The sequence below is a fragment of the Boleophthalmus pectinirostris genome, unplaced genomic scaffold (assembly GCF_026225935.1).
Source record: "Boleophthalmus pectinirostris isolate CB_2022bp ecotype Guang Dong unplaced genomic scaffold, ASM2622593v1 HiC_scaffold_9, whole genome shotgun sequence".
NCBI classification, from domain to species: Eukaryota; Metazoa; Chordata; class Actinopteri; order Gobiiformes; family Gobiidae; genus Boleophthalmus; species Boleophthalmus pectinirostris.
Window position 1 is genome coordinate 33,444,677 of NW_026571541.1, and position 27,980 is coordinate 33,472,656.

Here is a 27,980-nt window from a genome sequence, read left to right on the forward strand (position 1 = left end):
CCTGTGAGCAGCTCGTCTGCGGCTGCTGTTCCCGAGGCTGCACCCATAACCACCAGGACCAGCGGTGCTCCAATCGTGCGCTGAACAGTGAGTATCCATTACCTTTTAACACGCACATTAACGCCGTATTTCAGCCGCTTTCGTCTCGTTTGGACGCCAGACTTTGCGCTGGACGAGCCATTCCTGCTCCACGCGTTTTCCAATGTACTCAGGATTTGCTTATAACCAAAAAAAAAAAAAAAAAAAAATGAGGGCAAAGAATTGACTCCAGCCAATTAAGCTAGCTTGCATGCTGGATTACCCCTCTAAAAGTTTGCGTAAATCCTATTAGATACTTTTAAATCCAGCTTTATTAACCAATTTGTTGCTTTTAACCATAAATTGCCTGTTTAGCTGATATTTCCACCTTGTTCCATGCTGGTTACTGGGTATGTAGCATCGGCGGCTAAGCTAAAACCCTTGCTTTTTTAGCCTTGTCACGCTTTTTCCTTTATGTCCGTGGAGTTTGCGGGGAATGTGAAAGCAATGCCGTGCACGGATCGCTTTGTTTACCCGGGATTTCTATTGTTTCGGGCTGGAAAATGGACCGAGCTGTGGAAGAGGAGGAGAGCGAGCCCTGCAAGTTTTGACAGCCCGGGATCAGTGTCACCTCCCCGGGCTCGTGTGCAGGAGATTGTTGGGCATTGTTGACACGAAACAACTGTGTGAAAGAATGGGCAAAACTGACTGGTGACTGTGGAAGAGGAGGAGAGCGAGCCCTGCAAGTTTTGACAGCCCGGGATCAGTGTCACCTCCCCGGGCTCGTGTGCAGGAGATTGTTGGGCATTGTTGACACGAAACATCTGGTGGTTACTGGAAAACTATCAAAACTGTGTTAAAATGACAACTTTTTCTTTATCTGATTGCTTAAAGGGCTCGTATTGCACTATTTTCTAATGTGTTATCATGTTGTTTCCTGGTAAAAAAACGCACTTGGACTTGTGTTTTGGTTCATTCACACACAATTTGGATAACTGTCTGCACTGAAAAGCATTTTGAGACAGCGTTTTGAGCTTTGGAATGAAACAAAACACAACTCCAGGTCTGTTTTTTGACGAGGTAACGACATTCAAACACGGCTCAAAGTTCACAAGAGTCAATTTTGTGTAAATATAGGCGCTTTAATCATCTCAGACCACAAGATATTATCAGATTTACTGTACACTAATACCGTAGATGAAGTGATCTAATATTGTCAGAGTGTTGCCTTCAGGTTAAACTCGGAAAGTGTGTTAGGTTTATCAGAGTATCTTATTTCATTCATTGTCATTTGGTGCGCGTTTTATCAGAGGTCGTTGTTTTGCGAGTCTCCGGACTTTGAGCTCAAGTCCGAGTCAAGTCCCAAGTCGAGTCTCGAGTCACTGGTCCATAAGTCCAAGTCCAAGTCGTTTGCTTTGAGCTTCAAGTCATTTCAAGGCTTTAAACCAGACTACCAAAGATAGTTTCGATTTTTGCAATTACCGTATTTTCCGGCGCTCTTTAAAGGTTGTATAGAGGATTTTTAAGGGAAAAGAAATACACCGACAGTCCTTTAGAAACACCTAGAAACACCTCCTCCCGCCTCCTTACTCTAGAAATCACGTTTGTTTACAGCCGGTGACTGTTAAGAATTACTGTTGAAGTGACCTGTCTAGAAGTAATTTAGCGAGCGACGCGTCAGTTTTTAGACACTTCGTCTGCTTCATTCGTGCCATCGCTGGAAGGAATCTCCAAGAATCACCTCAGTTTGGCTTTGCTCCTTTTCCCCTTCTCTTCTTCTTTCAGTGACCTCAAAAACTGACTTTTTTTTGTGATTAACTGGTCGTGGATTCTCGTCGGCCATCGCAACAAACTTTGTGCGAACTGCGAGGAAGCGACAGTTTAAAAAAGCCTCTAAGAACCGCTGCATAAACCATGTAATCCCTGCGCGCCAGCGAGTCAGTTACACTAGAAACATAGAGAGTTTAATTGACAACCTAACAGCCAATAGAAAATGAGGGAGCCTCGTTATCTATTGGCTGATGTTTATCAGGCCTTGCTAATTCCACAGTTGATAGATTTTCATTCTTTTTTTTTTTTTTTGGCCATCATAATTACAAGGCTGCAATGTCTTTGAAACGGTATTTTAAACTTTCATTGACAATTTGAAATGAAAAAAAAAAAAAAAAAATCCTCCATACAACCTTTAAGCCTCTAACCCCATCAAAAAAGGACTGCGCGCCCTATAGACGAATCCAGGAGTGTTGTCGTGTGTGGACGTACCCTTTAAAACTACCACAACATGACATCACAAAGTGGAAAAGAGCATTCAGAGCTTTAGAGATCTAGACAGACTAATAATAAAGAGCTACTCAAACATTAATGACACAAAACACAAACTCCAGGTCTGTTTTTGAGGAGGTAACAACATTATAACACGACTTAAAGCTCTCAAGAGTCAAGTTTGTAAAGTAATATTAGGACTTTCTTATAAAAGTCACGCAGATAATTGTACTTTTTAGCAGCTGCTGTCCTGTTTTGAGCTCTGGGATGGCTCCTGGTTAAAGGCATTTCTCATTATAAACAGCCAGACGCCGCAGTGGTTCCACAGGGTCAGTCTGTTATTGTAGGTCCGGACCGAGCCCCCCGCAGAGCCCAGACTGTGTCACTCAAAACATAATGAGAAACATGCTCTCTGTATTTGTCTCTTTGCCTTTGATTCTGAAAATTACCACAAAATAATCCTCCATATTTTTGGAAATAATAAAATTTTTCTTTTTGGACAATTGGAGGTGTTTTTATTGCTCAAAAATATCTAGAAAAACAACATTTTGACTGTGAGCGGAGTCGCCTCTCCACAGATCTGACCTGTAACTTGGTCTGGTTTAGTCTCCATGAAGATAGAAAGGTTTAATGCCACACTGTGAAACATTCCACTGTCTTTATGATGAAGATTAGGATAGAAAATAACGCTGCTTTTTGGAAATAATAAATTTTTCTTTCTGGACAGACTTAAACGAACTTTATTGATCCACAAAGGAAATTACTTGGACACTGTAGCTCACACATCACAATATAATAGAATAACAAAGAGTAAAAATATAAATAATAATAACAGATTTAGACACAATTTTCATGAGACGAGACACACAGCGAGATTGGGTCCATGAGAACGAGACAAGACAAGATTTGTTTATAATTTGTAATAAATAAGTACTGCAATCCATTTCATCATTTTGGCTTCACAGTTTTTTATTTATTTTACTTTAGAGGTCATTGCAGTACTGCTTTTTGGAACTACAGCTTCTCAAATTGTATAAACTCATCAGTTCTTAACTATTTTTTTGTCCAAGCTGAAGGTAAACTCAGGGGGAAAAAATCTCATGAAATAATTTGTCTTATCTGTGCACGATCTTGTGGCAAGTTTGTCTTGCGAGATCTTGCGGTATGAGATCTTGCCCCATTCCTAGTAGCAAAAATAGCAAGAGGCCGGTGTCAAATAAGGCAGTTCTGGTTTAGTCCTGGTTTAGTCCTGGTTAAGTCCTGTTTTACTCCTGGTTTAGTCCTGGTTCAGTTCTGTTTTAGTCTTGTTTTGGTCTTGTTTTCGTCCTGGTTCAGTCCCGGTTCAGTCCCGGTTCAGTCCCGGTTCAGTCCCGGTTCAGTCCCGGGTCAGTCCCGGTTCAGTCCCGGGTCAGTCCCGGGTCAGTCCCGGGTCAGTCCCGGTTCAGTGCTGTTTTAGTCCTGTTTAGTCCTGTTTTAGTCCCGTTTCAGTCCCGTTTCAGTCCCGTTTCAGTCTTTTCAGTCCCGGTTCAGTCCCGGTTCAGTCCCGGTTCAGTCCCGGGTCAGTCCCGGTTTCAGTCCCGGTTCAGTCCGGTTCAGTCCCGGTTCAGTGCAGTTTAGTCCTGGTTCAGTCCTGGTTCAGTCCTGGTTCAGTCCCGGTTCAGTCGAGGGTCAGTCCCGGGTCAGTCCTGGTTCAGTGCTGTTTTAGTCCTGTTTTAGTCCTGTTTTAGTCCCGGGTCAGTCCCGGGTCAGTCCCGGGTCAGTCCCGGGTCAGTCCCGGTTCAGTCCCGGTTCAGTGCAGTTTTAGTCCTGGTTCAGTCCTGGTTCAGTCCTGGTTCAGTCCTGGTTCAGTCCTGGGCACATCTGTTGTATAATATGATTTATGTTCTGTACGTGATTATGGACGGTGTTAATGTTAATAACATGTTTCCACCTCATTTTGTGTAAAAAAAACAAAAAACAAAACATAAAATATTACACATTTTTACCGGGCTTTTTTTTTTTTTTTTTTTTAAATCAACTAACAATCTATATGACAAAAAAGAGAAAGAGAAAAGAAAGTTCTACGATTTAATGTTGAAAATCACATTCTATTGTCTAAATGAAGAGGATCGGAATCAGTATAGTAGTTAGATTTATGTTTGATCATATATACTCAATCTGAAAATGACTCAAAAGTTGTAAAATTATCTGTCCATGCAGCAAAATCATTTTACTTGACAAGTTATCTTAAAATAAACAACCTCTAGACTAGAATTAAGGAGTCTCAGAACTACTAAGTAGATAATAAATCTGAAAACAAGATGAATAACCTGATATAAGTTTTAAAATCTTGGCCAAATCAGAGAAATTTGCAGTGCAACCTCGAATATTAAAAAAATTAGGCACTCATTTTATGTAGAAAATCACCTAAATCTAATCTAAAAAGTGAGTGTTATTTGTTATTATTGTGGTATCGGAATTGGTTTTAAGTCTCGTGTCTCTTCTTTACTATCGAATTTGAGTTTGAGTTTATATTATCAATCATAAATCTATCAGAAAATGTCTTAAAAGTTGTGAAATTATCTGTCCATGCAGCAAGTTATCTTAAAATAAACAACCTCTAGACTAGAATTAAGGAGTCTCAGAACTAATAAGTAGATAACAAATCTGAAAACAAGATGAATAACCTGATATAAGTTTTAAAATCTTGGCCAAATCAGAGAAATTTGCAGTGTGACCTAGAATATTAAAACTAGTATCGAAACTAGGTACTCGTTTGAGCAGGTATCGATACTAAAAATGTTCCAGAATAGCTTTAGAATGATCTTGAACTGTATGTTATTATTATCGTGGTATCTGAATCAGCATTGAGTTTCGAGTCTCTTCTTTAGTATCAAAATTGAGTTTGAGTTTATATTATCAAACATAAATCTATCAGAAAATGACTTAAAAGTTGTGAAATTATCTGTCCATGCAGCAAGTTATCTTAAAATAAACAACCTCTAGACTAGAATTAAGGAGTCTCAGAACTAATAAGTAGATAAAAAATCTGAAAACAAGATGAATAACCTGATATAAGTTTTAAAATCTTGGCCAAATCAGAGAAATTTGCAGTATACCTAGAATATTAAAAATTAGGCACTCATTTTATGTAGAAAATCACCTTCTGTTGTCTAAAAAGTGAGTGTTATTTGTTATTATTGTGGTATCGGAATTGGTTTTAAGTCTCGTGTCTCTTCTTTACTATCGAAATTGAGTTTGAGTTTATATTATCAATTCGTAAATCTATCAGAAAATGTCTTAAAAGTTGTAAAATTATCTGTCCATGCAGCAAGTTATCTTAAAATAAACAACCTCTAGACTAGAATTAAGGAGTCTCAGAACTAATAAGTAGATAAAAAAATCTGAAAACAAGATGAATAACCTGATATAAGTTTTAAAATCTTGGCCAAATCAGAGAAATTTGCAGTGCAACCTCGAATATTAAAAATTAGGCACTCATTTTATGTAGAAAATCACCTTCTGTTGTCTAAAAAGTGAGTGTTATTTGTTATTATTGTGGTATCGGAATTGGTTTTAAGTCTCGTGTCTCTTCTTTACTATCGAATTTGAGTTCGAGTTTGTATTATCAATCATAAATCTATCAGAAAATGTCTTAAAAGTTGTGAAATTATCTGTCCATGCAGCAAGTTATCTTAAAATAAACAACCTCTAAACTAGAATTAAGGAGTCTCAGAACTACTAAGTAGATAACAAATCTGAAAACAAGATGAATAACCTGATTTTAGTTTTAAAATCTTGGCCAGATCAGAGAAATTTGCAGTATATCCTAGAATATTAAAAATTAGGCACTCATTTTATGCTGAAAATCACCTTCTATTGTCTAAAAAGTGAGTGTTATTTGTTATTATTGTGGTATCGGAATCAGTTTTAAGTCTCGAGTCTTTTCTTTAGTGTCGAAATTGAGTTTGGAGTGTGCGTTTTATCAGATATTCGCTTTGTTGTTTTGGCTGAACGTTCAGAAGTCGGATTCATGGAAGTAGGAAGGTGAAGGGTGAAGAATGCAGAGGATGTACCCAGAATGCTTTGTGAACGCTTACATAACAAAAGGCTGCTATGCCCACAATGTAAATGACAGCGTGCGGAGGTTGTGGGTTAGACTCCCGATCGCGCTCTCGAGTGGAACACGGGGAGAACATGCAGAGTTTTCAGCCCGTCTCCTCCTCTCTGTAAAGAAGTTGTGGGTTAGACTCCTGATTATAAAGAAATACAATATATACAAAGTCGATTTACTGGATTTAGTTGGCCAGAAAGTCTCATAATGTTTCAGCTTTTATTTATTCAAAGTTGTTCTGCAGTTACTCGAGAGGTAAATAACAGTTACATAACACAATTGGAGCAGTTTGGGCTTATTTTAGTTTTTGTTTTTAAAGTTGAATTGTGTAACTTTTCTGGCGGAGCGTCCGTCAAACGCTTTTCGACGTGGAGATGTCGGTGCTTTGTCTAGAATGTTTCGCAGTGCGGTATTAAAAGGGTTCCCACGGTCACGGAAATCCTGGAAAAGTCATTTGTAAATTTGTAAATTCAGTGAAAGTTTTGGAAAAGTCGTGGAATTTTAGTATCTCTTTCACGCAACTACAGCGTTCTGTTAAGTTCTCATGAGGCCATTATGATTATTTGTTTAAAAGAGACGAAAATAAATGCACTGACAGGATTTTTAATGTTTAAAAACTATAATCCCAAACCATAAGGTGAGTGGAAAGGATTAACATTTCATATTTAGCTCTAAAAGTCTGATCAATTCTACACATGTCGTGAAAAAGTCATGGAAAAGTTTTGAAATTTTGTCAGTGAAAAAGAGTGGGAACCCTGGATTAAACCTTTCTATCTTCATGTCTTCAGTCAGAATGCCTGTTTTTCTGGGTATTTTTGAGCTATAAAACCACCTGTAATTGAATAAAAGTAAGGTAGAGCTGTTTAATGTCACACTGTGGAACATTCGAAGCAAAGGAATGACATATCCATAGAAACAAGCGGGTGATGGACCACAAATCGAAAAGTTTCATAGTGCATCTTGAAGGATGTAAATGCCATTTTCAGGCTACGTCCACACGACAATGCTCCTAAATAAATAAATATATATGTTTTTAGTTTTTTTTGCGGGTTGAAAAAAAAAAAATGCATCCACCCATGTGTCGGATCAGTAATCATGTCCACACGACAACAGAGCGCTGAGTGAAAACCTGTATGTGGCGCTGTAAACAGGACACAGCCAGAGCCTCTGGACACACAATACTACAATGAGCGCGTGTGCATAAAGTCCTTCTTCTGGTCACGTGGCGATGACGGGGTCGCGACGTCATCGTTTTCCAAAAGTTGCGGTTTGCTTGTCCACACCACATAACAACGCCGATGTTCTCAGATTTCTCTATTGTCCAAAAAACGAATAACAACTTCACTGTTTCGACTAAAAAACGTGTGGACACCACCTCAGTCTCTCAGTGGTGTTGGTTGGCAGATACTTAAAGATGCACTGTGTAACTTTTCGGGTGGAGGGTCCGTTACCTGCTTGTCTCCATGGAGATGCCATTGCTCTATCTGGAATGTTCCACAGTATGACCTTAAACAGCTCTACTTTACATTTATTCAATTACAAGTGTTTTTATTGCTCAAAAATACCTAGAAAAACAGGTATTCTGACTGTGAGCGGGGTCGCCTCTCCACAGATCTGACCTGTAACTTGGTCCGGTTTGCTCTCCATGAAGTTAGAAAGGTTTAATGCCATACTGTGAAACATTCCAGACAAAGCAACAACATCTCCGCAAAGAAAAGCAACAGAAAACTTACACAACGCACCTTTTTAAAGCTTTAGTTTCAAAATCCATACTCCTGATCGCTCTGTGTGGAGTTTGCGTGTTCTCCCTGTGTTCTCGTGGCAGAGTGGTTAGCCTGTGTGTCTCTCAGTATGGAGGCTGATTCTTAGTGATAGTAGAATAACTGTCTTTATGATGGGCGGTGAGGATTTTTCCACCGTTGAATCTGTTACATAAATAAAATGGAAATATTTTGACCCACTTTATGGCCTACAGATGGAGTCCTGGAAGACATTATTGTATCACTATAGGACGTTATAATAGGCGCGGGATAAGAAGCAGTCGAAGAACCATGTGTTTATTCTTCACGTTTGGGTGTAGTTTAATCGCAATTGTAGAAAAATATCTGCTGTTGGACTGTTAAACCCACTTTTTGTTCAGTTTTTGTAATATTTTCATTACTGAGATAATTGTTCCTATTTTGTTTGATTTAATATTTACTAGGAATGTAACAATAACTGAAATTTCGTGATATCGTATTGTCAAAAGTTTCTCAAAAATATCGTGGACCATCACAATACATCGAATCACAAGTTCACAAGGCTCAAAAACAGACCTAACTACATAGACCATGATCCTTTGCGCTGTTTCAGTCCAATCTACATGTTGAAATAACGGTTATTAAGCGTGTTTACATATTAATTGTTTGGATTATGATGACAGAAAAGTAGCATATTCACAATTTTGTTAGCTTACATAAAATATCCCAATAAATATAGTACTATGATATGCATATCATGAAAATATCGTATCGAGAGAATTGGATATCGTTACATCATGAATATTTACTTTAAATGCATGATTTTTGGTAATTTTGGTAATTCTTTATGGTTAACATGATAATCATAAGTTTACCCAAGTGTTGTTTATTTTTTGTATTGTACAGTTTTTTGACCTCCTGTCTAGGGCTGGGTATCATTAAGAATTTGCCGATACGGTACATACCTCGATACATAGGCCACGATACATACCTCGGTACATCGGCCATGATACATATCTCGATACATAGGCCACGATACGATACATACCTCGGTACATAGGCCACGATATGATACATATCTCGAAACATTGGCTACGATACGATACATACCTCGATACATAGGCCACGATACGATACATATCTTGATACATGGGCTACGATACGATACATACCTCGATACATAGGCCACGATACGATACGATACATACCTCGATACATAGGCCACGATACGATACATACCTCGGTACATAGGCCACGATATGATACATATCTCAATGCAGTGACCTTTTTTCCGGCTAAAGGACGCGACTCGGTGGAATATGAGGATGTGCTGCTGATGGTTTTGTCTGTAAATGGTGGAAAAGGTTCGTGGTGCTTGAAGCTTTTCACTGGCACCAACTTTCGGCGTTCAGAGGAGTGAAGGAGACGCGAGCGAACAAAATAAGGGAGGCGGGGCGCGTGGAGGCGACGAGAGAGATGGTAAACAAGCGAAGCGGCGAAATCAGAATTGAATATAAGCATTATATCGATATATACGATATGTCAGAATTCATATCGAGTTTAAAAACTATCTCGATATATTTAAAATATCGATATATCGCCCACCCCTATCCTCAACTATACATGAATACTCAGTGAAGAATTTTTATCTGCACTTGGATCGCTCTCCGTGGATTTATTTCACTTTTGAGGCATTTTAAAAGGTGGTGCAAGGTGTGCAAAGTGTCAGTCTGTGGCTTCACAAATGTTTGGACATTACAGGGTCTTCTCAGCTGATCCCCCCGCCCTCTGGAACTCCCTGCTCAAACACCTCAGAGACTCATCCACACTCATTATCTTCAAAGAACTCCTAAAAACTCATCTGTTCAAAACTACCTTTAAATAGCTGCATCTCCCGTCGACCTGTTTCTTTCATTTGTGTTTGTGTCTGTCTTGATCTGTGTGAAGCGGCTTTGAGTGTCATGAAAAGTGCTATAAAAGTGTTGTGTATTTATACTTTATGCATAACTCTAGCAGATAATTTTAACTGAATGTTGACTTCATCTAACGTCATTGCAAAAAAATAAATAAATAACCACCTCCCCTTCCTGATATTGCTTTAAAATGTCTTAAATTTCCTGAACATGAAACTTTTACTTTTAATAACTGCAGTTTAACCCCAAAAAATAGTCAAGTTTCTTCCTCCAAAGTCTGAACTTTGCTCCTAATAAATGTAAAATAGAGCAGTTTAAAGTCATACAATGGAACATTCCAGGAAGGTGACCGACCCTCCATGAGAAAGTTACACAGTGCAGCTTTAAGTATGGGGATATCTCCATTCCTTCCTCTGTCCAAGCTGAAATAAGAAATACTACGTTGCGTTTTAATGCTTTTCAAATATTTATCTCTTATAGTTTTTTTTTTGTTTTCCTCTCCTCAGATGATGAAAATTTACTTTTAATAACTGCAATTTAACCCAGAAAATAGTCAAATTTCTTCCTCCAAAGTCTGAACTCTGCTCCAAACCTTAAGCTTTCACTGACAGAGGATTAGACTTAGACAAACTTTATTGATCCACAAGGGAAATTATTTTAATTGGTGTAAAATTGGCGTAGACTTCTCCATTAAAAGACCCCAGCTGATGCGATTAAGTTTGATTGAATGCTGTGCTGTCTTATTGCAATTACGGTATTTTCTCCACAGTTTCATGCTTCTAATTAGGGATGTAACGATATCCAAATCTCTCGATATGATATTTTCCTGATACGCATCTCACGGTATGATATTTATTGCGACATTTATTCGTGGAGGCTGACAAATGTGTGAATATGCTACTTTTCTGTCACGATCCAAATAATTAATGTATGTAAAATGCTTAATAGACTCTATTCAGGCTCTATTGACGACGTCCGATGTAGTTACCGACACTGGGCATGCGATAAAACCGTGAATTCGGCAGCAACTTCACAACTTGCCAAAACTTTCCATGGGGATGTGACTTTAATCGCGTCTTCGATGTCACTTACAGGCAGCTGGTTATAACCGTTGATCTGCCGAACATATTGAAACACTACAATTTTATTAAGTTAGACAAATTTATAATACACATATTAATAGGCAGTTTATAAAAGGAAAAAAGAAAGAATAAAATGACATCTGGATGAAGAAAACCAGGCTATTTTCTCAGTTTTTCCCAGATTTCTCAGACTTACTATCACCAACAGAGCCCAAAGGAAGTCGCATAATTTCCAAACGTCTTCTGGTTTTATAACGTAAGCGTGAATAGAGCAGTTGTTTCATCAAGTAGATTGAACTAAAACAGAGCAAAGGATCATGGTATGTGTAGTTCTCTCTGTTTCTTTAGCTGTTGCTGCGCCATAACGATGAATTTAAGCAAAGAAACTTGTGATTCGATCCAATCCACTTTATTTCTATATTAGATTTCACAAACTAACAGTTTCCAAAGTGCTGCACCAATACATAATAATAAAATGATAAAATAAACTACTAAAATAAGCATACTAGTCTTTAAATAATAGAACAAAATTAGTAAAATAAAATTAGAGCAAAATCATAGAATAGCAATAAATAAATAAATAACACCAATAAAAATACATTAAAAAATAAATAAAAAAAGACACAGAGGAGCACACAACTCTCGTGGTGTTAAAAACCAAAGAATAAAAGTGGGTCTTAAGACGAGACTTAAAACTCTCCACAGTGGGGGCTGTTCGGACGTGGGGGGGCAGAGCGTTCCAGACCTTAGGGCTGACCGCAGAGAAGGTCTTGTCCCCCCTGGTTTTAAGTCTTGTCTTCGGCACCAAGAGCTGGAACTGGACCTCAGACCTCAGAGCGTGCGCGGGGATGAGATCCGAGATGTACTTAGGCTTTAAAAACAAACAATTCTAAAATCTTAAAAACGATGTATTGTGGTGGCCCATGAGACTTTATGGCTGCGTTCAGACTGCAGCCTGAATCAGTTTCCAAATCCGATTTTTTTGGCCCCTGTGTGACCTGTATCTGATCTTTTAATGACAGTCTGAACGACACAGATCCCATTTTTTCAAATGCGACCCAGGTCACTTGGATATGTGCTCCTAAAACCGATACATATCTGATCTTTTGACATTTGACTTCAGCCTGAACGGCCAAAGTGCATTCATTCGACCTACACATGATCAAAAAGCGACAAATGTACACAAACGTTCTTCTCGTCATACGAAAATTGTTAATGAACTCCGTGTCACTGAAGTGAAGCACATCACCACTCACCACTCTTGGCTCCGTCTCCACATCCACACGTTCCTTTCAACGGACGTTGCTGCTGCTGTCCCACAAAACACCACGACCAAAAACCTCGTCCTTCTCTTCTCAATCTTCTTAAAACAAATAAGTTGTTCACATTCTGGCTCCGGTACGAGAGGAACTTTAAAATCTCCAGGTGCTCAGTGCTCGCCTCCATGTTTGGACAACTTCCATAAACACAGAGCACACTCGCTGCGGTTGACGTCGTTATGTCTCCAGTGCACATGTGGGACACTTTTGGGCCGTTTAAAGTTCACACTGGAGATCACATACAAGTCACATTTAATTGGAAACGTGAACGACCTCGCAAAAACATCGGATTTCACAAAAAAATCAGAATTGAGCATTAAGCCCTGCAGTCTGAATGTAATCATGATATTTTGTTAACGGATTGAGCATTAAGCCCTGCACTGTGTAACTGAATGTAGCTAATGATATGCACTTTGAATTACTTTGTTACGAATTGGTGTATTTTGGTTATTGTTACGTCCTTACTTCTAATAAAGTTTTTCAGATTTTTAATATTTTCTGTTTGTCTCTTCTTCTTCCATAGGGGTTCGGTCCCTGTCTGCTTTACCCTCTCCACATCGCCCCCTAGCGTCCACCGTCCGCCATGTTTAACCTCATGAAAAAGGACAAGGAGCGGGACAGCGTGAGGAAGGAGAAGAAGAAGAATGAGCGTATGTCCGCGGCGGAACTGCGGAGCCTCGAGGAGATGAGCATGCGCCGCGGCTTCTTCAACCTCAAACGCGAAGCGAAACGAGAGTCCAAAAACAAACTCGAGATCTCCAACCCCATCCCCATCAAAGTGGTCAGCGGGAGCGAGCTGACGCTGACGGATATCGAGTCGGACGGGCTGAGTAACCGGAGTAACAGGAGCAGCGTGGTGTTGGACGGGCAGCTGAGCGGGGCCAGTTCCACGGACGACCTGAAGGGGGAGTCCTCGCAGGATTCGCACAGAGGCTCCGTCAGGGATCGAGTGGCTCATTTTGGATCGTTGGCCAAACAGAACTCTTCACAGGTAGGACAGGTGAGTTTGAATGATGATTTTCAATAATTTCTAATTGAACTTTACGGATTTTGTCAAGTTAAATCCAGTAATGATGTAAATATATGTAAAATTTGTGATTTAACCTTATTGAAATCTGTCAATCTGGTTAGATGATTCACTGTTTAATGCTCAGAATTAAATAGCCCGATTCATCAGTCGGTTTCACTTCGTGGAAACCGTCTGACCTCAGAGCATTAGGATATAATATCGTACCGTGAGGATATCGTATTGTGAGACTTGGATATCATTACACCAAGGGCTAGGCGATACGGAGCAAAAAATATATCTGGATATATTTTATTATATCTCTATATACGATATATATCTCGATCTGTCCAGGAAAAATAACCCCCAAAACTACAGCAAAAAACAAATATGCCAAATTCCACATTTTGTTACTGAAGTGGTAGAAGTGGCAGCAGTTCATGTAGGAACAAAGTGCTTCTGCCACATTTAAAGTTACGAAAAAATCCTTGATCACATAAATAATAATTTAACTGTAAAATAAAATAAATAATACATATTTCCTTCTTTTCAGTCAGAAATAAAACAACTCAACCCATGCTCATCTTTGCATTAACCGTACAATAACCTTGAGCTCCTTCAGCAGAGGAAGTTCATGAGGTTCCTTATTTTAGCACACATGTTCCTCAAAAGTGTAAGGAGCGCTGAGGTTTCCCACAATCCACTGCAGATCAAACCCAATGTTTCCAAACACTGTTGTACAAGTTACACTGCAGCAGATTATTGATTAAAATCTTCTGCATAAATATTCTTTACAACATTTAAAGCATAACGACTTTAGAGCCACATCAGCCCATTTGAGATTATAATGTGTTTAATGCAGTTTTGCGCACATGTGTTTATGTTTTACAGAAATGAAAACTTAAAACCACATGACTCATTTGCATAAACATCATGCTCCTTGTGTCGCTAATGTGGTTCAGCTTCTTTCAGACTAAAGGACACGACTCAGTGGAATATGTGTGTTTTCTCTGTGAGGATGTGCTGCTGATGGTCTTGTCTGTAAATGGTGGAAAAGGTTCGTGGTGCTTGAAACTTTTCACTGGCACCAACTTTCGGTGTTCACGGTGGTAGTGAGGAGTGAATGAGACACAAGCAGCAAAATCAGGGAGGTGGGGGCGCACGGAGGCAAAAGAAGGCAAGAAGAGAAGGCAAACCAAGCGAAATCGGCAAAAATCAGAATTGAATATAAGCATTATATCGATATACATCATACCATATGTCAGAATCCATATCGAGTTTAAAAAATATCTTGATATATTTAAAATATCGCAATATCGCCCACTCCTAGTTACACCCCTACCAGTTAAGATTGAGTATCGTCCAAAAGCACAGATGGGTCCGGTCAAGCGGTAACGGAGGAAAAAGGGGCAGATTTTTTACATTCAAATGTCTCTTATTCAGAAACTAGAGGGACTATTGAAATAAGTAAAGTATCAGAATGTAGGAAAGAGTTAACACTCCAACAGGGTCAAGTTAAACCTGTGATATTCTTTCAAGTTGTTGACAAAAAATTTTAAAACTCATGTCGGTAACGGAGGGAATGAAATATGCAGCACTTTTTGGGCAATAAATCCAAACAGTGATAACTCTTGGTTCTCACTTACATATCCTTAACAAACTGGTTTGAATATTTGCTTCATAAAGTTTTCTACCATATGGTACAAGATTAGGTTGAAAAACCTCTTACTTTTTGAGTCATGAGATTTTTTATTAAGAAAGGTCATGGTAACGGAGGGAAAAGTAACAGAGGGAAAATTGTGCAAACAAGTAGAAGGTGCAGGATTTTACATAATTTGTCAACTTTTTTCTTCTGAATACTTTAATATTACTTCAAAATGAAAGGAAACTATTTCTATAAAATATGTCAGTCCTTCCAAACTAATTTTTATCATTTTAAATAATTTTTTTTTTTTGAAAAATCATGTACCTTCATCATTCACAGTTCAAAGATCGAATAACACAAGATATGATGAAATATATCAATTTATTTACATGATTTTCAGGTCTTTGAAATTTGGGAAATAATTTTTTGTTCCATGTTTCGTACATGGTCTGTTTAAAACATATGTAACTTTAGAACCAAAAAGGTAAACAGTTTCATAAACTAGAGTACATATGTATCTGTTCAATACATTTTTATATCAGATGCATTAACTTGAATTTTTGGCCTTGTTGTTTACTTCTGCTTGACTGAGCCCAGATACCATTTGGCTGATTTCGCTGTAATGAAAGAGTAAACCCTGTCATCGCTGTTTTTGTTTTCCTCTCCTCAGATGATGAAGCGCTTTTCTTTCTCCCAGCGGAGCAAAGAGGAGAGCCCATCCGAAGGCTCCACCCCGTCGGGCCCAAACTCCGCCGCTCCCTCCCCTCAGGTGGAGAACAAAGTCTTCAACATGCTTCGCAAACACAGCCTCAAACAACCGCCCGGAACCCCGCCTCCAGACCCGCCCTCCGCCCCGCGTCCGCCCCGCCGGCCAAACGCGCCTGCATCCCCGAGCTCGTGCCCAAAACCTTCCCCGCCCACCTCCAGCTGCCCCCCGTCATCGCCCCCAACGCGCCCCAAACGCGAGAGCTGGAGCTGCAACGACGCAATACCGGAGATTTTGGATTTTCGCTGCGCAGGACGACCATGTTGGATCGTAGTCCGGACGGAGGCGTGTACCGGAGGGTGGTCCATTTCGCCGAACCTGGAGCGGGCACCAAGGATCTGGCGTTGGGTTTGGTTCCCGGAGACAGGCTCGTGGAGATCAACGGGAGAAACGTGGAGAATAAAAGCAGGGATGAGATCGTGGAGATGATTCGGCAAAGTGGAGATACCGTCAGGCTCAAAGTGCAGCCGATTCTGGAGCTGAGCGAGCTGAGCCGATGCTGGTTAAGGAATACGGAAGGGCTACGGAGAGACGAAAGACAGGTGAGTAAATTACAGTATTTTTTTACGCTAAAATGTTGATACGATGTGATTTTCGGGTGTTTTTATAAAGAGAAGGTTGGCGAATGCAAAATTTCATGATGATTTCTTTGTTTGTGGAATATTTTGTCTATAAAATCAAGCGTAACATTTATTTTCTTGGCTTTTTAGTTGTTTGGTGGATGGATAAGTTGATTTGCATAACTTTGTTGAGTTTGTAAAGAGCTTTCTGCAATGAATCCGTGTATCATTCGTTCATTCGGTTTTCAAAATAAAACCAAAAATAAGAAAACGAAAAATTTACTATTTTCTTCGTTATTTATCCCCATAACAAAAATTAAAAACGGATAATGATTCGTTTTTTCAGATTTCGATTTTGTGTTTACTTGAGTAATGGAAAGATGCGATGCCGGACTGAACCAGGACTCAACCAGGTCTGAACCAGGTCTGAACCAGGACTGAACCAGGACTGAACCAGGACTGATCCAAGGACAGAACCAGGACTGATCCTTGGGCTAAAACAGAACTGAATCAGGTCTAAACCAGGACTGAACCGGGACTGAACCCGGGACTAAACCAGGTCTGGTCCCAGTCATAGTTCCAGTCCCAGTCTCTGTCCCAGTCTGGTCCCGGTCTGGTCCTGGTCTGGCCTCGGCCTCAGTCCTGATCACCCGACAATGTATGAAGGTGCACCTCTGGGCCCGTCCCGACACTCAGTCCTGGTTTGGTCCTGGTTCAGTCTTGGTTTAGACCTGCTTTAGTCCTGTTTTTGTCCTGGTTCAGTCTTGGTTCAGTCCGTATTTAGCGCAAAAGTCCAGCGTTGCAGTTTAAGTCACAAAAACGGGAAAACAATTTATTCTGTTGTTCATTTAAACACAAAATCGAAAACTGAAAAATCTAATCATTATCGTTTTCCACTTTTTGGAGACAAATATTTTCATTTTTTTATTTTTCGTTTTATTTTGAAAAACAAATAAACGAACGATACACGGATTCATTTGCTTTAGACCTGTTTTAGTCTTGGTTTATGCTGGCTTTATCCCTAGGTTTAAAATTTTTTTGGGGTGACATATTGGTTTCAGTATCGGTATCGGCCTTTATTGATTGATTTTTTGACGATTTTGAACAGACTAGTGAGTGACAATGGAAATAGAAGAGAGTTATTTGGCTGTACCTTTACACAAACATATAACAAACTATTTTATATGCCAGATAAATACATTTGTGTTTTGATTTTTACAGAAGTGGAAAGTTAATTTGACCTCGCTATGGATTTTGAAAGCTAAATATCGAAATTTTGGAGATTATGGGTTATTGGCAACAACAGTAGGCCAAATATCGGATATCGGTGTCCATTTCGATCTCGTTTAGTCCTGCTCTTTTGCAAATTGTATATCTGCGTTGAAACATGTGGCCCACAAAAGATGCATTTAGCTCTGAGCCGTGTCTTTATTCTGTCATTATTTGCTGGTTTCCGAGAGCAGAATGAGTTTCTGTTTGGATTCGTGACAAAAATACTTGAGAGCCTGATCATATTTGTAATGGTTTCGTGCAAGTATTCGTGTGGAGTCGTTTGAAGTTTTGTGGTATTCTTCACTGGATAAACCCGTGACGCATTTTTAAGTTATGCAACAAAACGAGAGTGAATCCCAGAGTCCCGAGTCTTTGTATTTGCGGTTTTCAGGTCCTAGATTGTGAGCACGTTTTACTCTCAGATGAGGGTTAAAGGTCATATGATAACATTGTACGTGAGCCTGATATTTTCAAAAGTATTTTAAAAAATGTGTGATTAATACGGATGGAACAAGACAAGACAAGATTTTTACATAATTCATAGATAAATTTCACGATTCAGGTTCCAATTTATTCCAATTATTTTGTGTTTCCATTCTAGTTCTGCTTTTTGGAAAGGTAAGAGCTGGAACTTGCCAAGTATTTGACCTGTATAAACGTTTATTAATAAATATTGTTGTGCTAGATTTATAAATGTCATTAATTATCACTATCATTGCAAAAACAACTATTTTATTCTCTATAAATTGTTTTAGCCGATCCATTCTTCTTTAGTATTTTCTTTAGTTTTTATTCCATCCTCAGCATTTCCTTCACTTGTTGCCCTGGTTTAGTCCTGATTTAGTCCTGGTTTAGTCTGTTTAGTCCTTTAGTCTCTGTTTAGTCCTCTGGTTAGGTTCCCTGTTTTAGTCCTGGTTTAGTCCTGATTTAGTTCAGGGTTTAGTCTTGGTTTTGTCTCTTTTAGTCCTCTTGTTTAGTCCTCTGGTTTAGCCCTGGTTTAGTGCTGATTTAGCCCAGATTTAGTCCTGGTTTAGTCCTGGTTTAGTCCTCTGGTTTAACCCTGTTTAGTCTCTGGTTTAGTCTCCTCTTAGTCACCGTTTAGTCTCTGTTTAGTCCTCTGGTTAGGTCCCCTGGTTTAGTCCTGATTTAGTCCAGGTTTAATCTTGGTTTATTCTTGTTTGGTCTCTTTTAGTCCTCTTGTTTAGTCCTCTGGTTTAGTCCTGGTTTAGCCCTGATTTAGTCCTAGTTTAGTCCTGGTTTAGCCCTGGTTTAATCCTAGTTTAGTCCTGGTTTAGTCTCTGTTTAGTCCTCAGGTTTAGTCCTGGTTCCGTCCTGGTTTAGTCCTCTGGTTTAGTCCTCTGGTTTAGTCCTCTGGTTTAGTCCTCTAGTTTAGTCCAGATTTAGTCCAGGTTTAGTCCAGGTTTAGTCCAGGTTAATCCTGGTTTAGTCCTGGTTTAGTCCTGGTTCAGTCCTGTTTTAGCCCTGGTTCTTCATACAACAAAACCTGTAATTGGGATAAAATGAATATATTTAATTTATTGAATAATATATTTGATTTCTTTTCACTTTTTTCAATTTTCACTCTTTACTGCTTCTACAAAAACTGAACTAAAAGAAATAACATCTGCACTGCACCGTTATAAAGCACTTATGTAACAATAAAGATAGTTTTTTTATGAGACAAGAGCAGGAAGGAAAACGAAGTGAGTTAGCTGAAGGTTTTTTTTTTTTTGTATTTACATGTAAAAAATCAGATTAAACAAGTTAAATCTGACTTTACGTATATACAGTATTATTTCTTCTGTATAAATAGTTTGGCATGAGTTCTCTTTGCAGGTGTAGTCTCGTGAGGGCAGTTTGATCAGGCCGCGTCTCATTTCTCCTTCCTCGCCTCCTTCTCCTTGATTCCTCTCCTCAGTTCTGCAGGAAACGGGTGAAGAAGTCCCGCCCAGAGGAGACAAAGCGAGGAGAGAGGATATAAACCCCACACTGAGACCAATAAAGTTTGATTCTTTTATCTGATGTCTGAAGCCTCGCTCGGGTTTACTCCTTCCTTCCGTGGTTTTCTTTTTTTTTTTGGGACGCTACAGCTGAAAAACGAAGGATTCAAGGAAAAGGAAGCGAGACAGAGTAGTTTTGAGAGCTTTTTTAACCACGTATTGACTTTTCTGTTAACCACTAACGCGAGTCCACGTGACCACGGTGAATCAATGTCTGAATCCGTGCAGTTATAAATAGACTGTTTCATAATATTTGTCATTGAAAACGAGTGAACTTGGACTGCAGGGGTGTTGGGATCTGCTTTGTCCTCTTACATAATATTGACTCGGGGCAAAGGGTTGAGTTACTGGCTTTGAGCTAAACACATTTTCAATTTTTTTTATTTTTTTTTATGAACCTGCAAAATGTAGACACTTGAAATATTCCCTGAAATATTTAAGTTACAACTTGCAACTAAAACGTTTTGGTATTTGAACATAAATGGACCGACATTAAAAGCTGAAAATGTTTGTGAAAATTATAACTAAAACTTGTCCTGGTTTAGTCCTGGTTTAGTCCTGGTTTAGTGCTGGTTTAGACCTGGTTTAGTTTACAATTTTACATAGTGCTGGTTTAGACCTGGTTTAGTTTACAATTTTACATATGTTGACTCTGCAAACAAATTAATTATTAGAAATTATGTTTAGTCCTGCTTCAGTCCTGGTTTAGTTCTAGATTAAACCTGGTCGAGTCCAGGTTTAGTTTTGCCTTAGTGCCATTCTAGTCCTTCTTTAGTCCTGTTTTATTTCCATTGTAGTCCTGGTTTAGTTCTGGTTTAATCCTGGTTGAGCCCTGGTTTGGTCCTAGTTTAGTCCTGGTTTAGACCTTGTTCAGCCCTGGTTCAGCCCTGGTTTAGACCTAGTTTAGAACTGTTTTAGACCTGGTTTAGTCCTGGTTTAGTTTGGGTTCTTGTGGACAGATGGCAGTACTGTCTGCCCTGATTTAGGCCTGGTTTAGTCCTAGTTTACTCCCGATTCAGTCCTTGTTCAGCCCTGGTTTAAACCTGGTTTAATCCTGGTTCAGCCCTGGTTTAGACCTAGTTTAGACCTCATTTAGACCTGGTTTAGTCCTGTTTTCGTCTGGATTCTTGTGGATAGATGGTGGTCCTGTCTGCCCTGGTTTAGTCCTGGTTCAGTCCTGGTTCAGCCCTAGTTTATTCCTGGTTTTATTCCTGATTTAGAACTAGTTTAGCCATGGATTAGTCCTCGTTTAGTCCTTGTTTAATCCTGGTTTAGTCCTGGTTTAGACCTGGTTTAGTCCTGGTTTAGTCTTGGTTCAACCCTGGTTTAGTCCTGGTTCAGTCCTGGTTCAGCCCTGGTTTAGTCTTGGTTCAGCCCTGGTTCAGTCCTGGATTAGTCCTGATTTAGTCCTGGTTCAGCCCTGGTTCAGCCCTGGTTCAGTCCTGGTTTAGTCCTGGTTTAGTCCTGGTTCAGCCCTGGTTTAGTCCTGGTTCAGCCCTGGTTTAGTCCTGGTTTAGTCCTGGTTCAGCCCTGATTTAGTCCTGTTTTAGTCCTGGTTTAGTCCTATTTTAGCCCTGTTTTAGCCCTGGTTTAGTCCTGTTTTAGCCCTGTTTTAGTCCTGTTTTAGCCCTGGTTTAGTCCTGGTTTAGTTCTGGTTTAGTCCTGTTTTAGCCCTGGTTTAGTCCTGGTTTAGTCCTGTTTTAGCCCTGGTTTAGTCCTGGTTTAGTTTTGGTTTAGCCCTGGTTTAGTCCTGTTTTAGCCCTGTTTTAGCCCTGGTTTAGTCTTGGTTTAGCCCTGATTTAGTCCTGTTTTAGCCCTGTTTTAGCCCTGGTTTAGTCCTGGTTTAGCCCTGGTTTAGTCCTGGTTTAGTCCTGGTTTAGTCCTGGTTTAGTCCTGGTTCAGCCCTGATTTAGTCCTGTTTTAGCCCTGGTTTTAGCCCTGTTTTAGTCCTGGTTTAGCCCTGGTTTAGCCCTGGTTTAGACCTGGTTTAGTCCTGGTTTAGTCCTGGTTCTTGTGGACAGATGGCGGTCCTGTCTGCTCTGTTGTTGAACTGGCTTCTGTTCTTTGACCTCGTGACTCGGGTTAAAACGGCTCTTTTCTCTCTTTCACTTTGAGCCTTTGTGTCCCGGACGTTTACTGGAAACTCACTTTGTCCCTGGATTTAACGGGAAGAACATGACTCCTGCCCAAGCCTTTCTGTGTGGAGTTTGCATGTTCTGCCTGTGTCTGGGTTTGAATAGGTCCAGGACAAAGGTTTTTCTGAGTCCGCGTCATATGTCTGTGATCTCTCAAACGTTAAAGCTCCAGGACACGGGGGTTTATTATTCTAAGACTGACATTTATGTTCTGGTTTAGTGCCGGTTTAGACTTGGTTTAGTCCTGCTTTAGATCTGCTTTAGTCTGGTTTTAAGCCCTTTTTAGTTCAGGGTTAGTCTTGATGTATTCCTGGTTTAGTCTTGCTTTATTCCAGATTTAGTCCTGGTTTAGTCCTGGTTTAATCCTGGTTTAGTCCTGGTGTACTTCTACTTTTGTCCCGTTTTAGTTCAGGTTTAGTTCAGGTTTAATTTAGGTTTAGTCCAGGTTTAGTTCTGGTGTATTTCTGGTTTAGCCCCAGTTTAGTCCCAGTGTAGTCCTGGTTTAGTCCCGGTTTAATGCTAGTTTAGTCCTGGTGTAGTCCTGGTTTAGGGCTGGTTTAGTCTTGCTTTAGTCCAGGTTTAGCCCCAGTTTAGTCTCTGTTTAGTCCTGGTTTAAGTCTAGTTTAGTCCTGGTGTAGTCCTAGTTTAGCGCTGGTTTAGTCTTGCTTTAGTCCAGGTTTAGCCCCAGTTTAGTCTCTGTTTAGTCCTGGTTTAATTCTAGTTTAGTCCTGGTGTAGTCCTGGTGTAGTTCTGGTTTAGCACCAGTTTAGTCTTGCTTTAGTCCAGGTTTAGTCCAGGTTTTAGTGCAGGTTTAGTCCAGGTGTATTCCTGGTTTAGCCCCAGTTTAGTGTCTGTTTAGTCCTGGTTTAATTCTAGTTTAGTCCTGGTGTAGTCCTGGTAGTCCTGGTGTAGTCCTGGTGTAGTTCTGGTGTAGTCCTGGTGTAGTTCTGGTGTAGTCCTGGTGTAGTCCTGGTGTAGTCCGAGCGTAGTCCTGGTTTAGCCCCGGTTTAGACTATTTAGTCCGTCTTAATCCAGGTTTAGTTCTGGTGTAGTCCTGGTTTAGCCCCAGTTTAGTCTCTGTTTAGTCCTGGTTTAATTCTAGTTTAGTCCTTGCGTAGACCTGGTTTAATTCTAGTTTAGTCCTGGCGTAGTCCTGGCGTAGTCCTGTTGTAGTCCTGTTGTAGTCTGTTGTAGTCCTGTTGTAGTCTGGTGTAGTCCTGGCGTAGTCCTGGCGTAGTCCTGGTGTAGTCCTGGTGTAGTCCTGGTGTAGTCCTGGCGTAGTCCTGGCGTAGTCCTGGTGTAGTCCTGGCGTAGTCCTGGTGTAGTCCTGGTGTAGTCTTGGTTTAGTCCTGGTTTAGTCCTAGTTTACACCTGGTTTTAGTCCTGGTTTAGACCTAGTTTAGACCTAGTTTAGACCTGGTTTAGACCCTGGTTTAGTGTCTGGCAATGAATGAAATTACAGAAAAAAAGGGGGGATATAGCCCAAAATGTAAAAAAACAGTTTCATTCATTCATTTCATTTCAACAAAGTAACTGTAATCCAATTACCACTCACTGAAACAGTAACTGAATACAGTTCCTCATAATTTGTACTCTGATTACGTAACGCCGATACATGTAATCTGTTACTCCCCAACACTGCTAATCTGCATGCAGAAGATTTTAATGAAGAATCTGTTGGGTTTGATGTGTGCAGTGGATTGTGGGATATCTCATAGCTCCATAGCGCTGGTTAAACCTCCCGAGCTTCGTGGTTTGTATTTTTCCTGGTTTATTCATATAAATTAAGTTAAATTTTGCACTTGCGCATTTGTAAGATTACGTCAAGAAAACAGGATACTCCATTTGATCATGTACACAGGGATATGAGTGTCTGGGAATTAAAAAAAAAAACTGGGATATGTCTAATAACCGGGATAGTGATGTGCATGTATACACACTCACTGATTACAAAACAGACACATTGTAAAACCCGACGGCAGTAATTGTGATTTGATACAATTTGGATTGATTGCGCTTTCATACTGACCTCTAAACCACTCACGAAACAAACATGGAGCTCAAAATGAAGGGTTATTCAGAGTGTGACAAAGTGTTTCATGTTTGTGATTGTAACGAGGTTGAGTCGGTTGTTTTTGGAGCTGTTTTTGCCGTGTCATGTGGCCCAGTCAGATGTGTGAGACGTGAGAGTCTTGAGTTTAGAGGTGTAACTTATAGGACTTCCTATGCAAACAGTGTCAAAAGCAGAAGCTCATAACGCTTTATCTGACCTCTTTGACCTCACTCATGATTCTTAACGCCGATAGAAAGCAATTTACCAAAAAAGAAGACAGAATTTGTTGCTGTTTTCAGAGTACGTGACAAGAATTTGTAACCAGCCACTTCTATCAACCGCACCACTCTCACTTCCTTCCTCTGCCCTCGCCTCCTCCGCCCCTTGTATCACCTCTGTCCTTTCTTTCTCTTCTCTACCTCTCTCCTCCTCTCCTCTCTCTTTCTTCTTTCTCCTCCTTTCTGTATTCACTTTCTGATCTTTCTGTCCCCTCTCTTTTTTTTTTTTCTGGCTCTTTCTTTGTCTCTCCTTCTCCCTTTGGCTCTCTTTTCTCCCTCCTGCTTTATCTTTCCTTTTTTCCTCTCTCTTCTTCCTCCCCCTCTCTATATTCACTTTCTTCTCTTTCTGTCCCCATCTTTTTTCTTTCTTTCTATCTCCCTCTCTCTTTGTCGCTCCTCTTTCTTTCTGTCTCTCTTTCCTTTCCCTCCCTAACCTCTTCTCTCTCCCTCTCCTGCTTTTTTCTTTCCTTCTCTCCTCTTTCTTCTTCCTCCCCCTCTCTATGTTCACTTCCTTCTTTCTTTGCCCCCCCTCTTATTTTCTCTCATTACCCTCCTCCCTAATCTCCTCTCTCTCCCTCTCCTGCTTTTTCTTTCCTTCACTCTTCTCTCTCTTCTTCCTCTCCCTTTCTATATTTACTTTCTTCTCCTTCTGCCTCCCTATTTCTTTCTTTCTCTCTCTCTCTCTCTCTCCCTCCCTACCTGACCCTCCTTTCTTCTCTTTTTTCCCCCCTCTTTCTTTCTGTCTCTCTCTTTGTCTCTCATCTCTCTCTCTCTTTCCCTCCTTCCCCCTCCCTAACCTCCTCTCTCTCCCTCTCCTGCTTTTTCTCTCCTTCTCTCCTCTCCACCCGCCCCCTCTCTCCTTCTCTCCTCTCTCTTTCTTCTCCCTCCCCCTTCTCTCTTTCTTTCTGTCTCTCGTTGTCTCTCCTCTCTCTCATTTTCTCTCTCTTTCTCTCTCTTTTTCTGTCCTCTCCTCCCTCCCTAACCTCTCGTCTCTCTTTCTTTCTGTCTCTCTCTTTGTCTCTCCTTCTCTCTCTCTCGTCTCTCTTTTTCTCTTTCTTTCTCTGTATCATTTTATCTCTCTCCTCCCTAACCTTCTCTCCTCTCTCTTCTTCCACCCCCTCTCTTTATTTACTTTCTTGTCTTTCTGCTCTCTCTTTGTCTCTTCTCCTCTTAAACTCCTCCTCCACCCTCTTAACCCGCTCTCTCTCTGTCTCGTCTCTTTCTTTCCTGACAGAGCCGGAGTGGGCGTCTCTCCCGGTGGGCGTGCTCGTGTGTCAGGCGTGTTCTCTGCTGCACCGGAGCATCCCTCACATCACCCGGGTCAAGTCTGTGCAGGACACGTGGGAGCCCAGCGAAGTGGAGGTAAAGGCACGGACACTCACCCGACATGGCCGCCAATCATCACCGAGACCACACTTCTACAGTCACAGTACAAATATTCAGTCAAGTCAATCAAAAAGGTTCAGGCTAAAACTGAGATCTGAAATGTACGAAGTATTTATTATCAGTGTTGGGCAAGTTACTTCAAAACTGTAATGTGTAAGTAAGTAATTAGTTACATTACAATATTACTGTATTTAAAATGTAAGGTATTACACGACTATTGCAGTACTTTAAGTTACTCTCACCAAAATAACTGTGCCAAGATGCTGAACTTTTGTGCCGTAAAATGGACTGAGCCAGGATTGAACCAGAGCTGAACCAGGACTAAACCAGGTCTAAACCAGGAAAAAAACAGGTCTAAACCAGGTCTAAACTGGGTCTGAACCAGGACTAAACCAGGTCTAAAACAGGACTAAACAAGGACTAAACCAGAGTTGACCTAGCACTGAACCAAGACTAAACCAGAGCTGAACCAGGACTGAACCAGGACTAAACCAGGTCTAAACCAGGACTAAACCAGAACTGAACCAGGACTGAACCAGGACTAAACCAGGACTAAACCAGGTCTAAACCAGGACTAAACCAGAGCTGAACCAGAGCTGAACCAGGATTAAACCAGGTCTAAACCAGGACTAAACCAAAACTGAACCAGCGCTGACCCCAGACTAAATCAGGACTAAACCAGAACTGAACCAGAACTGAACCGGAACTGAACCAGGAATAAACCAGGTCTAAACCAGGACTAAACCAGAATTAAACCAGGTCTAAACCTGGACTAAACCAGGACTACACCAGTGCTGAACTAGGACTGAACCAGGACAAAACCAGGACTAAACCAAAACTGAACCAGGACTAAACCAGAACTGACCCAGGTCTAAACCAGGTCTAAAAAGTGTGGAGCTCTGCACCAGTCCTTTCACTCGCGGTTACCTGACGGTCTACGCGGGCACGTGTCTGGTGTTTCACCGCTGCTGCTATCACGGCGATTTTAGCAAATTTGTATGAAGAAAAACCCACCACTTCAGTCCAGGTTAAAAAAGCATTTTAATGCGTGTTACTGACATTTGTACCGAGTAAAATATGACAATTTTCCCTGTAATGCATTGCAATTACAACAAAAATGCATTACAGTAATTTGTTACTGTTAAAACACATTACTCTCAACACTGTTTATTATAGCCTAATAATGTCAAAATCTCATCTTCAATCTCATGTCTCGTGTTGTGTAAATTGTATCTCGTCCCACCCCCACAAAACAAAACATGTCACTCAAGTAATGAAAGTGACACTCGCTCATTTAGTCACTTAAGTGTCTTGAAGGTGGAAAAGCGCTGTGTAAAAATGTGAGCGTGAGCAAACCCTGTGTGTGTTTTAGAGTTCACACTGGTGTCACATCATGTCATTGTGAATAGAAAAATGTTTTATTAAAATGTGAACATTATCCATTAGGGGTGTAACGGTACAAAAATCACGGTTCGGTACGTACCTCGGTTTTGAGGTCACGTTTCGGTTCATTTTCGGTGCAGTATGGGAACAAAATGCAATGCAATTTGTTTTAAAATTATACAAATGGGAAAATAAAATAAATGCAAAGTGCTGCTTGGTAATACTAATAAGTAAAATAAAATATTCTCAAAAAAGCAACAAATGTATGAAATATGAGAAAAAATAAATTCCTTGTAAACTGTAAACAAAACTTTTCAAAAAGTAAACCACAGCACTAACAGTTCTAGCATGAAGTTTTACTCAGTCTTCATATTTTTTTGACCAGAAAAACCAACTTGTCCACATTATCTGCAGTAAGTGCAGTTCTGCTGCAGTTAGAATGTCCCCAGCGGCTGAAAATACACTTTTGAGACAGAGGTTGGGGGTATGTGNTTCAGATTTTTATATTTTCTGTTTGTCTCTTCTTCTTCCGTAGGGGTTCGGTCCCTGTCTGCTTTACCCTCTCCACATCGCCCCCTAGCGTCCACCGTCCGCCATGTTTAACCTCATGAAAAAGGACAAGGAGCGGGACAGCGTGAGGAAGGAGAAGAAGAAGAATGAGCGTATGTCCGCGGCGGAACTGCGGAGCCTCGAGGAGATGAGCATGCGCCGCGGCTTCTTCAACCTCAAACGCGAAGCGAAACGAGAGTCCAAAAACAAACTCGAGATCTCCAACCCCATCCCCATCAAAGTGGTCAGCGGGAGCGAGCTGACGCTGACGGATATCGAGTCGGACGGGCTGAGTAACCGGAGTAACAGGAGCAGCGTGGTGTTGGACGGGCAGCTGAGCGGGGCCAGTTCCACGGACGACCTGAAGGGGGAGTCCTCGCAGGATTCGCACAGAGGCTCCGTCAGGGATCGAGTGGCTCATTTTGGATCGTTGGCCAAACAGAACTCTTCACAGGTAGGACAGGTGAGTTTTGAATGATGATTTTCAATAATTTCTAATTGAACTTTACGGATTTTGTCAA

At 40.5% G+C, this 27,980-nt stretch overlaps 2 protein-coding genes across 2 annotated transcripts in view; both read left to right on the plus strand.

Moving 5' to 3' along the window:
* Window position 1: 1 nt before the first annotated feature.
* Window positions 2–27,490, plus strand: LOC129412619 (unconventional myosin-XVIIIa-like). The gene is made up of 6 exons (XM_055166712.1): window positions 2–87; window positions 12,950–13,426; window positions 15,748–15,922; window positions 15,961–16,385; window positions 25,420–25,503; window positions 27,446–27,490. The coding sequence occupies exons 2-6, from the start codon at window positions 13,010–13,012 to the stop codon at window positions 27,488–27,490; spliced, it is 1,146 nt and encodes a 381-aa protein (XP_055022687.1). The 5' UTR covers window positions 2–87; window positions 12,950–13,009.
* Window positions 27,452–27,980, plus strand: part of LOC110172745 (unconventional myosin-XVIIIa-like) — a 297,696-nt gene continuing 297,167 nt past the window's right edge. Inside the window, 1 exon segment of the mRNA XM_055166713.1 lies at window positions 27,452–27,922. Within this exon segment, the coding sequence (XP_055022688.1) occupies window positions 27,506–27,922 (417 nt within the window). The 5' untranslated portion in view covers window positions 27,452–27,505.

Excerpts from the sequence above, each read along its gene's own strand:
- LOC129412619 (XM_055166712.1), top strand. The coding sequence starts at position 13,010 with ATGTTTAACCTCATGAAAAAGGACAAGGAGCGGGACAGCGTGAGGAAG. Across the intron at positions 16,386-25,419 it reads TACGGAGAGACGAAAGACAG|GCGTGTTCTCTGCTGCACCG; the intron begins GTGAGTAAATTA and ends CTCGTGTGTCAG. Across the intron at positions 25,504-27,445 it reads GGGAGCCCAGCGAAGTGGAG|GGGTTCGGTCCCTGTCTGCT; the intron begins GTAAAGGCACGG and ends CTTCTTCCGTAG.